Genomic DNA, 13,754 nt, shown 5'->3' on the forward strand with positions numbered 1-13,754 from the left:
GAAAGGACTACTTCTCAATGTGTAATCATGCTAAGGAGTATAATCACTGCCAAGCCTGACTTGTGCTGCTCTCTAATTTGGGACCAGAGCTAGATGGGAAATTGAAGATTTGGATGATGTTTTATTTACGTGCCTCATGACATCAGTACATGCTCATAGCAAATGTTTTTATTTTCCTTTTTGGTGTTTAACCTTACTGGCCGTATATAAATCTTGGGTCAGGTAAAGCTCAGTTTCTAGGGACATTTTAAGATACATACTGAAGTGATACTTCTAGCTAAAGTGTGTTTCTTCTCAGCAGGTTGTCTGCTTTTGAAAGACAATGACTACTGATGAAGCTGCCAAGAACAATGGAGAAGGCCCTGCAGCAGCTGTTGCTGAACAGGGAGAGGATATTACCTCCAAGAAAGATAGAGGAGTATTAAAGGTGAGGCCATGACATGTAAGGAAATTTGCTATCTGGAAAGGTTGTTAATAAAAATCTTTTTTTGTTTTTGGCTGGAGGTGGAGATGGATTGGGGCTTCCCAAGTGGTGCAGTTGTAAAGAATCTGCCTGACTATGCAGGAGACGCAAGAGATGCGGGTTCCATCTCTGGGTTGGGAAGATCCCCTGGAGGGGAAAATGGCAGCCCACTCCAGTATTCTTGCCTGGAGAATCCCATGAACAGAGGAGCCTGGTGGACTACAGTCCATGGGATCTCAGAGAGTCAAACATGACTGAGCAACTGAGCATTGAGATGGATTATGTTTATTGAGGCTTACTAAGTACCAAATGCTACAGCTCATTTGGCCACCTGATGCGAAGAACTCATTCTCATTTGGTCTTTATAACTGCAGGTTTATTTTTAATCCCAGATTAGAGATAGTAAGGCTGAGGGCCAGCTATGTAAATTAACTTGCCCCAAATCATATATCTCAGTAAATGCAGGTCTGAGGATTTATGTTATGTCTGACTCCAAAAAGACTGTCTCTCTCTATTCTCACCAGAGTATAAATGGGTGATTATTTTAATATTTAAGAATATTAAAGCTAGCTAATGACAATTTAAAAGACTTTCTTAAAAGGAAAAAAAAGTTAACTTGCAAAGTTCAAAAGGATTTGTTTTTTACATAGAGTTTCTGTGTGTAATGAAAACACTTTTTTGAGCTTTAATCAGAGAGTGTATCTCACTTTTGAATTAGTATTCCTCCTTAAAAACACTTTTTTCACTCTGTAATTATGTTTACATGCGTTTTTTTTTTAAACCTCACAGTGGTCTTTTGAGACAGCACATTTGATTCTCCCATTTATATATGGAAGATATATGTGCTATTATTCCATATAATAGAGAGGTTAAATGGCTTTAGTCATAGTAAGTTCTTTTTTCTCCTACACTGTTGTGATGTATTCAGGTTTTGTAAGGTTAATTTTTTTGCTGAAAAGGTTACGTTAAGCTTTTAAAGTTATTATCAATAAGCTGAGTTTTAATATCTCCTTATCAGTAGCAAATGAGATTTTTCTTTTAGTTTGTTTTGGCTAATCTTGCTTACATAAAAACTTTCTTCACATATTCACAAACATCAATCTCTTCTGAATATACATGTTTTACTGTTAGCTTGCTATATGCCAAGCCAAAGTTTGAAGACTTGTAAAATAAAGAAAGACTTAAGCATTATAGATGTGTATCATGCTGTCTTCATTCAGAGGGCTTTCAACCTTGTAGCTCTGTGAATTACTCATACCAAACTCCAGAATGCCTCTCAAGACAGTGGAAATTCTGCAGGTTGTTATCTTCTGCTCTTTTATCTTTTCAGAGCACTGGTACAGAGAACAACTTGCCTCAGGCCCTGCTTTGTTCTAGGGAGTAAATCAAATAAGATTTTTAGCCCTGTAAGAAACATCATGAGAAACGCTGGACTGGAAGAAACACAAGCTGGAATCAAGATTGCCGGGAGAAATATCAATGACCTCAGATATGCAGATGACACCACCCTTATGGCAGAAAGTGAAGAGGAACTAAAAAGCCTCTTGATGAAAGTGAAAAGAGGAGAGTGAAAAAGTTGGCTTAAAGCTCAGCATTCAGAAAACGAAGATCATGGCATCCGGTCCCATCACGTCATGGGAAATAGATGGGGAAACAGTGGAAACAGTGTCAGACTTTATATTTTTAGGCTCCCAAATCACTGCAGATGGTGACTGCAGCCATGAAATTAAAAGACGCTTACTCCTTGGAAGAAAAGTTATGACCAACCTAGATAGTATATTCAAAAGCACAGACATTACTTTGCCGACTAAGGTCCGTCTAGTCAAGGCTATGGTTTTTCCAGTAGTCATGTGTGGATGTGAGAGTTGGACTGTGAAGAAAGCTGAGCCCCGAAGAATTGATGCTTTTGAACTGTGGTGTTGGAGAAGACTCTTGAGAGTCCGTTGGACTGCAAGGAGATCCAACCAGTCCATTCTGAAGGAGATCAACCCTGGGATTTCTTTGGAAGGAATGATGCTAAAGCTGAAACTCCAGTACTTTGGCCACCTCATGCGAAGGGTTGACTCATTGGAAAAGACTCTGGTGCTGGGCGGGATTGGGGGCAGGAGGAAAATGGGACGACAGAGGATGAGATGGCTGGATGGCATCACTGGCTCGATGGACGTGAGTCTGGGTGAACTCCGGGAGTTGGTGATGGACAGGGAGGCCTGGCGTGCTGCGATTCATGGGGTTGCAAAGAGTCGGACACGACTGAGTGACTAAACTGAACTGAACTGAACTGAAGATACATTTTGAGATTGTAAACCCTTTAAATCTTATCATTTATCACTGTCTAAAGCCTCAGGTTTCACCATAGGGCTTTTGGTTAAGATTAAATAGGTCTCTGGACTTCCATAATAGTCCAGTGGTTAAGACACCAGACTCCTGCAGGAGCACAGGTTCAGCCTCTGGTCAGGAAACTAAGATCTTGCATGCTGTGCAGCATGGCCAAAAAATCAGTTCAGTACAGTCGCTCAGTCATGTCTGACTCTTCGTGACCCCACGGACTGCAGCATGCCAGGCTTCCCTGTCCATCACTAGCACCTGGAGCTTACTCAAATTCATGTCCATCTAGTCAGTGATTCCATGCAGCTGTCTCATCCTCTGTCGTCACCTTCTCTGCCCGCCTTCGATCTTTCTCAGCATCAGGCTTTTTTTCTTTTCAGCGAGTCAGTTCTTCACATCAGGTGGCCAAAGAGTTGTAGTTTCAGCTTCAGCATCAGTCCTTCCAATGAATATTCAGGACTGATTTCCTTTAGGATTGACTGGTTGGATCTCCTTGCAGTCCAAGGGACTCTCAAGAGTCTTCTCCAACACCACAGTTCAAAAGCATCAGTTCTTCAGTGCTCAGCTTTCTTTATAGTCCAAATCTCACATCCATACATGACGACTGGAAAAAATCATAGCTTTGACCATATGGACCTTTGTCAGCAAAGTAATTTCTCTGCTTTTTTAATATGCTGTCTAGGTTGGTCATAACTTTTCTTCTAAGGAGCAAGTGTCTCTTAATTTCATGGCTGCAGTCACCACGTGCAGTGATCTTGGAGCCCCCCGAAAAATGTCTGTCACTGTTTCCCCATCTATTTGTCATGAAGTGATGGGATTGAAAACCATGATCTTAGTTGTCTGAATGTTGAGTTTTAAGCCCACTTTTTCACTCTCCTGTTTTACTTTCATCAAGAGACTCTTTAGTTCTTCGCTTTCTGCAATAAGGGTGGTGTCATCTGCATATCTGAGGTTATTGATATTTCTCCTGGCAGTCTTGATTCCAGCTTGTGCTTCATCCGGCCCAGCATTTTGCATGATGTACTCTGCATATGTTAAATAAGCAGGGTGACAATGTACAACCTTGATATATTCCTTTCCCAATTTGGAACCAGTCTGTTGTTCCAGGTCCAGTTCTAACTGTTGCTTATTGACCTGCATACAGATTTCTCAAGAGGCAGGTCAGGTGGTCTGGTATTCCTATCTCTTGAAGAATTTTCCACAGTTTATTGTGATCCACACAGTCAAAAGCTTTTGGTGTAGTCAATAAAGCAGAAATAGGTGTTTTTCTGGAACTCTCTTGCTTTTTCAATGATCCAGCTTATGTTGGCAATTTGATCTCTGGTTCCTCTGCCTTTTCTAAATCCAGCTTGAACATCTGGAAGTTCACAGTTCATGTATTGCTGAAGCCTGACTTGGAGAGTTTTGAGCATTACCTTGCTAGCCTGTGAGATGAGTGCAATTGTGTGGTAGTTTGAGCATTCTTTGGCATTGCCTTTCTTTGGGATTGGAATGAAAACTCACCTTTTCCAGTCCTGTGGCTACTGCTGAGTTTTCCAAATTTGCTGGCATATTGAGTGCAGCCCTTTCACAGCATCATCTTTCAGGATTTGAAATAGCTCCACTGGAATTCCATCATCTCCACTAGCTTTGTTTGTAGTGATGCTTCCTAAGGCCCACTTGACTTCACATTCCAGGATGTCTGGCTCTAGATGAGTGATCACACCATTGTGGTTATCTGGGTCATGAAGATCTTTTTTGTACAGTTCTTCTGTGTATTCTTGCCACCTCTTCTTAATATCTTCTGCTTCTGTTAGGTCCACACGATTTCTGTCCTTTATTGTGCCCATCTTTGCATGAAATGTTCCCTTGGTATCTCTAATTTTTTTGAAGAGATCGCTAGTCTTTGTCATTCTGTTATTTTCCTCTGTTTCTTTGCATTGATCACTGAGGAAGGCTTTCTTATCTCTCCTTGCTCTTTGGTACACTGTATTCAAATTGGTATATCTTTCCTCTTCTCCTTTACCTTTAGCTTCTTCAGACATCCATTTTGCCTTTTTGTGTTTCTTTTTTTTGGGATTGGTCTTGATCACAACCTGTTATCAAGGTCATGAACTTCCATTCATAGTTCTTCAGGCACTCTATCAGATCTAATCCCTTGAATCTATTTGTCACTTCCACTGTATAATCGTAAGGGATTCTACAAACTAAGATGGTGGAGAAGAAGGACGTGTACTCATCATCTTCTGCTAGAACTCCAAAATTACAACTCACTGCTGAACAACTGTCAACAGGAGAATATTGAATCCCACCAAAAAAAGGTACCCCACATCCAAGGGCAAAGGAGAAGCCCCAACAAGACAGTAGGAGGAGTGAAATTGTGTTTAAACTTAAACCCCATACCTGCCAGAGATGCTCGGAGGGCTCAAACAAGCCTTGTATGCAGCAGGACCTGGAGACCCCACAGAGACTGAGCCCGTCCCGTGTGTGAGTGTCTCCTGTGGAGGTATGGGTCGGCAGTGGACTGCTGCTGGGCAGGGGCTCTGAGTGCAGCAGACCTGGGAATGGCATAAGCCTTCTTGGCGGAGGTCGCCATTAATCCCACCATAGAGCCGCCAGAACTTACACAGGACTGGGGAAACAGACTCTTGCGGGGCACAAACAAGACCTTGTGCACACCAGGACCCAGGAGAAAGGAGCAGTGACCCCACAAGAGACCAGTCCAGAGTGGCCTCTGAGTGTCCAGGAGTCTCCGATGGAGGCGTGGGTCGGTGGTGGCCTGCTGCAGCGTTTAGGGCACTGTGTGCAGCAGTGCCTGGGACCTTTTGAAGGAGGTCACCATTATCTTCATTACCTCCTCCATAGTTTGGCCTCAAATCAAACAACAGGGAAGGAATACAGCCCTCATAACAGAAAATTGGATTGAAGATTTACTGAGCATGGCCCCGACCATCAGAAGAAGACCCAGTTTCCCCCTTAGCCTGTCTCTCCCATCAGGAAGCTTCCATAAGCCTCTTTTCCTTCTCCATCAGAGGGCTGACAGACTGAAAACCACATTCACAGAAAACTAACCAATCTGATCACATGGACCACAGGCTTGTCTAACTCAATGATGCCATGAGCCATGCCATGGAGGGCCACCCAGGATGGATGAGTCTTGGTGGAGAGTTCTGACTAAAGGTGGTCCACTGGGGAAGGGAATGGCAAACCACTTCAGTATTCTTGCCTTTGAGAACTAGTAGGAAAAGGCAAAAAGAAAGGGCACTGAAAGATGAACTCCCCAGGTCAGTAGGTGCCCAATATGCTACTGGAGATCAGTGGAGAAGTAACTCCAGAAAGATGAAGAGACGGAGCCAAAGCAAAAACAGTACCCAGTTGTGGATGTGACTGGTGATGGAAGTAAAGTCCAGTGCTGTAAAGAGCAATATTGCTTAGGAACCTGGAATGTTAGGTCCCTGAATCAAGGCAAATTGGAAGTAGTCAAACAGGAGATGGCAAGAGTGAACATTGACATTTTAGCAATCGGCAACTAAAATGGACTAGAATGGGTGAGTTTAACTCAGATGACCATTTTATCTACTACTGTGGGCAAGCATCCCTTAGAAGAAATGGAATAGCCCTCATAGTCAACAAAAGAGTCCAAAATGCAGTACTTGGATGCAGTCTCAAAAACGACAGCATGATCTTTGTCCATTTCGAAGGCAAACCATTCAGTATCACAGTAATCCAAGTCTGTGCCCTGACCAGTAATGCTGAAGAAGCTGAAGTTGAACGGTTCTATGAAGACCTACAAGACTTTCTAGAACTAACACCCAAAAAAGATGTCCTTTTCATTATAGGGGACTGGAATGCAAAAGTAGGAAGTCAAGAGCTACCTGGAGTAACAGGCAAATTTGGCCTTGGGAAAAAAAAGACAGGTCAAAGGCTAATAGAGTTTTGCCAGGAGGATGCACTGGTCATAGCAAACCCTCTTCCAAGATAAGACTCTACACATGGACATCACCAGATGGTCAGTACCGAAATCAGATTGATTATATTCTTTGCAACGAAAGATGGAGAAACTCTGTACAGTCCGCAAAAACAAGATTGGGAGCTGACTGTGGCTCAGATCATGAACTTCTTATTGCCAAATTCAGACTTAAATTGAAGAAAGTAGGCAAAACCGCTAGACCATTCAGGTATGACCTAAATCAAATCCCTTACGATTATACAGTGGCCGAAAAAGAGAGAAGAAAAAAAGAAGATTAAATAGGATTGTTAACTGCCGTGACCTAGGGCAATTTAATAACATATCTATGATGAAGTTTCCTCATTTGTAAAATTTGAATAATAATACTGCCTATGTCATAGAATTAAGATTATATAAAGCATTTAATACAGTGCCATGTTTGTAATTGTCTCTTATTAACTATATATATATATATATATATATATATTTTTTTTTTTTTTAAGACCAAGGCAGATCTGGGAAGTCAGTCAGAAACTAGCCCAGTAATATAAAATTTCTTTATTTTTAAACTGAATTGAGCTTACATTTTTAAACTGAATTGAGACTAGGTTGTTTTCTTAAGACAACTCCAGATTTAGGCACTAAACTCAGCTTGTTGGGGAAACCTGAAGTGATACCACAGTATTACTGTGGATGTGAATAGTGCTGACTCCCTGGGTGCCCTTCATTCCATCAGCCCAGTTACTTGGTTATAGTCCTAGAAATTCACATGCCCTCCAGGGGCAGCCGAGGCTCCCCAGTACTGCATGCAGTTCATGGACATGAGCACTTTCAGAATATTGAAAGATTTCTCTTAGATTAACGTTTTCGGAAACATTTTTTTCCCCTTGAGCCCTAGGAGGGCAGTAATGATTCTACTGTTTTTTTAAAAAATTAGCTTTTTAGTTTTAAAATTATAACTGTTTTTTTTCCCAGCTGTATTGAGATAAAATTGAAATATAACGTTATGTAAGTTTAAGGTGTATAATGTGATGATTTGATACATTTAAATGTTTTGAAATGACTCCCACCAAAGGGTTAGTTAGCCCCTTCATCACCTCACATAATTATCATTTCTTTTTTGTGGTAAGAACATTTAAGATCTATTCTCTTAGCAGTTCTCAAGTATGTAATACACTGTTGTTAATTACAGTCACCATTCTGTACATTAGATCCTGAGAATTTAGTTCATGTTATGACTTGGAAGTTTGTACCCTTTGACCACCATCTCCTCATTTCCCACCATGCCCTTTCCTCTGGCAACCATCATTCTGCTCTTTGTTTCTGTGAATTCAGCTCTTTTAGATTTCACATACATGTGATATCACACAATTTATGTGTTTCTCTGACTTGACTTCACTTAGCATAATGTCCTCAAAGTACATCCATGTTGACACAAATGGTATGGTCTCCTTTCTTGTGAGTGAATAATATTCTGTTATACATATATATGGCTTTCCCTGGTGGCTCAGAAGGTAAAGAATCTGCCTGCAATGCAGGAGATCCAGGTTCGATCCCTGTGTTGGGAAGACCCCCTGGAGCAGCTAACCAGCTAACCTGCTTCAGAATTTTTGCCTGGGAAACCCATGGACAGAGGAGCCTGGAGGGCTGCAGTCTATGGCGTCAGACACAACTGAGCAACTAACACAACACAGTACATATATATACCACATCTTTATTCATTATTTCTTTGAGATAATTTCATTTCCTTTGGATTTATACCCAAGAGTGGAATTGCTGGATCATATGGTAGTTCTAGTTTTAAATTTTGGAGGAAGGTTCATACCATTCTCCATAGTGGCTGTCCCAGTTTACATCCCTATCAGTAGTGCACAAGGGTTTCCTTTTCTCCAAATCCTTATTAACAGATGTTATTTGTTGGGTTTTTTTTTGTAATAACCATGAGTTCCGTATGTATTTTAGATATCAAATACATGGTTTGTGGATATTTTCTCCCACCCCATGGGTTGCCTTTTCATTTTGGTGATTGTTTCTTCTGCTGTGCAAAACGTTTTTAGTTTGATGTTCTACCTATTTATTTTTGTTGCTTGTGCTTTTGATGTCATATCCAAAAAAATGGCTGCCAGGATTAATGTCAAGGAGGTTTTCCCCTTGTTTTCCTTTATATGTTTTATGTAGTTTCATATCTTATGTTTTAAATCTGCTGTTGACTTTGAGTTAGGTTTTGTGAGTGGTGTAAGATAGGGGTCCAGTTTTATTCCTCATGGGTTTATCCAGTTTTCCTTGGCACTTTTTATTGGAGAGATTATCTGTTCCTCATTGAGTATTCCTGGCTCCCTTGTCAAATAGGAGTAAACTGTGTATGCTGAGGTTTATTTTTGGGTTCTTGATTCTGTTCCGTTGGTCCATGTGTCTGTTTTTATTACTGCAGCTTTGTAATATAGTTTGAAGTCAGGAAATATGATACCTCCAGCTTTTTTCTTGGGATTGCTTTGGTTGTTTTGGGTCTTTCATGGGTCTTTTCTTCTATTTCTGTGAAAAATGCCATGGGAAATTTTGGTATGGCTTGCACTGAATCTGTAGGTGTCTTTCAGTGGTGTGGACATTTTTAATATTCTCCTCGTTCGTGAGCATAGGCTGCCTTTTCCATTTCTGTGTCTTCTTCAGTTCCTTTCATTAGAATCATGCAGTTTTCAGTGTACAAATCTTCTACCTCCTTGACTAAATTTGTTCCTAACTATTTGATAGTTTTTGATGCTATTTGAATGAGAGTTTTATTGAGGTATAATTGATATTAAAACAGTTTATTAGTTTCAGGTGTGCAACATAATGATTTGACACTGGTATATATTATGAAATGGTCACCACAGTAAGTCTAGTTAATATTTGTCACCATACATAGTTTAAAAATTTTTTTTGTGATGAGAGCTTTTTAGATCTATTGTCTTAGCAGCTTTCAAGTAGGCATTATGATATTATTAACTGTCACACCATGCTGTACGTTACATACATGGCTTATTATTTTGTATCTTTTGACTCCCTTTACCCATTTCTCCCACCCTCCCCTCAAACTCTGACCTCTGACAACCACCAGTCTGTTTCTGTTCTGTGTATCTGTAAATTTGGTTGTTGTTTTTTTTCTTTTTTTTGATTCCATAGGTAAGTGAGGTCATAACGGTATTTGTTTTTCTGTGTCTGACCTATCTCACTTAGTATAATGTCCTCAAGGTCCATCCATATTACAAACAGCAAGATTTAATTATTTTTTTGTGACAGAATAATAATCCATTGTGTGTGTATACAAACATACATATATATATATGTTTAATATTTATTTATTTGGCTGTGCTGGGACTTAGTTGTGGAATGCGAGATCTTTTTCTCTGACCAGGGATTGAGCCCCATTTCCCTGCTTTGGGAGCATGTAGTCTTAGCCACTGGACCACCAGGGAAGTCACTGTATATATGTATACATATATTTTTCTTCATGCATTCATTTATCAGTGAACATAGGCTGTTTTCATATCTTGGCTAATGTAATAATGCTGCAGTGAACATAGGGTTGCGTATATCTTTTTTCAGTTAGTATTTTCGTTTCTTTTGGATAAATATCCACAAGTGGAATTGTTGGATCACATGGTAGTTCTACTTTTAGTATTTTGAGGAACCTCCATACTGCTTTTCATGACAACACTACCAGTATATATTCCCACCAACAATGCACAAGGGTTCCTTTTTCTCCACATCCTTACCAATACTTGTTATTTCTGTCTTTTGGATAATTGCCATTCTGATTCATTTGCATTTTTGGGATTATTTTCTCTACAGTATTTCCTCTTCAGATAATTTGTTGTGTGTAGAAACACAACTTATTTCTGTATGTTGAGTTTGTAATCCTGCAACTTTACTGAATTGATTGATTAAGTTCAGCTTTCTATGAAGTTGCAATTTTCTTTTTTTTCATTTATAATGTCTGGGCTTTTGAACTAAGAAAGTTGTGGAATCTTAGTTCACAGTGTTTATGTGATATGAGAGTGGAGCAAGGAGGTTATATCTCAAGAAAGAATTCAGGAGCAAATAATTGAATTCTTTCAATAAAAATTCAGACGCTTCCCTACAAAAGATGTTTAGTTACCATCCTCTGTTATCTAGCAAAAATGATTAATTTGGCATAAGTGATTGACAGAATAAACTATACACCACATGCCTGGATTTGATTTTCTTTTCCCAGAACTTGACCAACTCTATTAGTGTCTTGCTCTGCCAAGAACAAAATAAATATACTGGATTTTATGATAGTTAAATATTTTTCAACTTGGAACGTTATGACATTTCCTTTACTAGAACACAAGTTATTCAGTATCATATCAAACTTTTTTTACACATTGCATATTCTTCAGATAGTAGGAAGTATAACCTGTTATATCAGAAAATGGGGCTTTTTGAAATAAAACCAAACTAATGGAATCTAATCAGAAGCTAATGTTTTTAGAAAGGAGAGAAATAAAAATCTTACCTTTGAAACTTTGCTTCGGACTTACTTTTGAATGTTTTTGAAAGTCCACTAATCTTTTTGGTCTAATTCAGTTTGTACATGAACTAGCTCTGTGTTTTCAGAGATTTTAGTGTCAAAACATGGGGCATTAAAGCAATAAAACAAGCTCTATTGGTTTATTATTTTGAGAGAATAGTGTGGTTAACAGTACAATTAAATATAGTATTAAATATTTAGTGGTATAGGACAGTTTTCTGACAGTGAAGGTTATTGCAAGAACTAGGAGGGAGGCCTTTATAAAGGACAGACAGTTGTTTACAAATCTGCCTGAGTGATGTGGCATGGACTGAGTGACATTTTTATTCTCTGATTAAAAGAAAAATGTTTAACCTCCTTTTTTCTTGACGTTTGTCTTTCCTAGATTGTCAAAAGAGTGGGAAATAGTGAGGAAACACCAATGATTGGAGACAAAGTTTATGTCCATTACAAAGGGAAATTGTCAAATGGAAAGAAGTTTGATTCCAGTCATGATAGAAATGAACCATTTGTCTTTAGTCTTGGCAAAGGTAAGAGGGATTTTTTTTTTTGAGTTGTGTTTTGCTTAGATTTATTGCTATTTATATTATGTGGGAGCTAGTGGATCTTATCCTTGCCAAAAGTGAAGATATTTTAGAGCAGTAGTTACCAAAGTGTGGTCCGTGGATCCCTGAGGGGTCCCTGAGATTCTTTTGGGGGTCCATAGTGTCAAAATTGTTTTCATTATAATACTAAGATGTTATTTATTATTTTTTACTGTGTTGACATTTGCACTGATGGTACTAAGCTGCAGTGGTGAAAAACTGCTGGAGCCTTAGTGCAAATCTAGATAGTGACATCAGATTATACCAGTAGTAGTGTGTTCTTCCGGAGAAGGCAATGGCACCCCACTCCAGTACTCTTGCCGGAAAGTATGGTAGGCTGTAGTCCATGGGGTCGCTAAGAGTAGGACACGACTGAGTGACTTCACTTTCAGTTTTCACTTTCATGCATTGGAGAAGGAAATGGCAACCCACTCCAGTATTCTTGCCTGGAGAATCCCAGGGACAGGGGAGCCTGGTGGGCTGCCGTCTGTGGGGTTGCACAGAGTCAGACACGACTGAAGCGACTTAGCAGCAGCAGTGTGTTCTTCCTGTCCTCACTTACTGCTTAAATAAGAAAGACAAAGAAAAGCAAGTTTCACTTAAGAATGTCCTTGATGTGGTGTAAAAAAATATTAATTTTGTTAAATCCTAATCGTTGTTTCACATTGTTTTGGTATTTTGAGACAGATGGGAAAGCACACATAAAACACTATGCCAACCCCCCTACCGCTCCCCCCCAACACACACACACAGAGGTTATCTCAAGGGGAAGCACTTGTGCACTTTGGTTGAGAACTGAACTGGCTGGATTGTTTCTGTGAAGCGTCATTTTTATTTGAAAGGACAAGCTGTGATTATTGAGATTTGACTATTCTGTATTTGGAAGATAATTTCTTGCAGATTAATGCAGTGAGCCTGTCACTTCCAGAACAACAAGTGACAGTATTTCTACCATTGAGTTTTCAGGTGAAAAGTGCAGTTTGGGAAAATTTGTATCTGCTACTCAGAGCTGGACAGCTTCCCAGAATGTAAATGATTTCTGATGAGATCAATGAGTATTAATGAATGTGTTTTAAGATATTATACAATGAAATGTGTTAACATTTGGAAGATTGTGTGACTCAGTGAACAGTATTTTGCCAGGGACCAATGCAAGATGTTACAAAATCACTCATAAGTAAAAGGTCCATTGGATGTGTAAGCTAGACCAGTGGATTTTAATGTAACATCATATGAACAATTCATTGATATGATCTCAGATTCCACATGGCAACTGACCTTTATGAAACTAATACCTGTCCAATTTTGATGTAGTATCAGATTATTATATTCATGATTATCTGAAAAGGCTATTAAAAAGCTCCTATCTTTTCTGTTATCTTTCTGGGTTTGGATTTTTTCCATATACTTCAACCAAAACTTGCAGTTGCAACAGATGAATCCAAAAGTAGGTATGAGAATCAGATTGAATTGTCAGACACATTTTACATTTGTAACAATTATAAAACAATATCACTCTTCTCACTATTTTTTTTGTTTTGTTTTGGGGAAATATAATTATTTTCCATAAAAATAATTTATACTAACATATACAGCTATTATTACTTTAAATGAACTGGTAAAGATGTAATAAGGTCCTAAGTAAAAAAGTTGAGAACCACTGTTTGAAAATCTTAAATGTGATTTTTTACTAATTTCCTTATAAATACTTTTAAATGTCTTCAGTTAGTTTACTATTCTTTTTTTTTTTCAATCTTGGAAAAAGAATATCCCATACATCAAATTGAACTTCGTGGACCATGTGACTTGTTGGAAGTTAGTGGCTGAATTACAAAGTCCTTTTAGCTTTATCAGTCACAGATAGAGCAGATTTTAGTTTGTTCCCAGGTCAAGTGTAGGAGAAAGGAGGCAATCCCCCCCACC

The 13,754-nt window shown here is 39.0% G+C and overlaps 1 protein-coding gene across 2 annotated transcripts in view; it reads left to right on the top strand.

Annotated features, from left to right (window-relative positions):
* FKBP5 (FKBP prolyl isomerase 5) overlaps positions 1-13,754 on the top strand; it is a 116,438-nt gene that overhangs the window by 48,787 nt on the left and 53,897 nt on the right. The window contains exons 3-4 of one of the 2 annotated variants that reach the window (XM_052649158.1): positions 299-427; positions 11,633-11,777. In XM_052649158.1, coding sequence (XP_052505118.1) covers positions 323-427; positions 11,633-11,777 — 250 coding nt within the window. In that variant the 5' untranslated portion in view covers positions 299-322. The remainder of the gene's footprint in view (positions 1-298; positions 428-11,632; positions 11,778-13,754) is intronic. The other variant, XM_052649159.1, reaches the window with a different exon arrangement.

This window comes from Budorcas taxicolor, chromosome 11 (assembly GCF_023091745.1).
Source record: "Budorcas taxicolor isolate Tak-1 chromosome 11, Takin1.1, whole genome shotgun sequence".
NCBI classification, from domain to species: Eukaryota; Metazoa; Chordata; class Mammalia; order Artiodactyla; family Bovidae; genus Budorcas; species Budorcas taxicolor.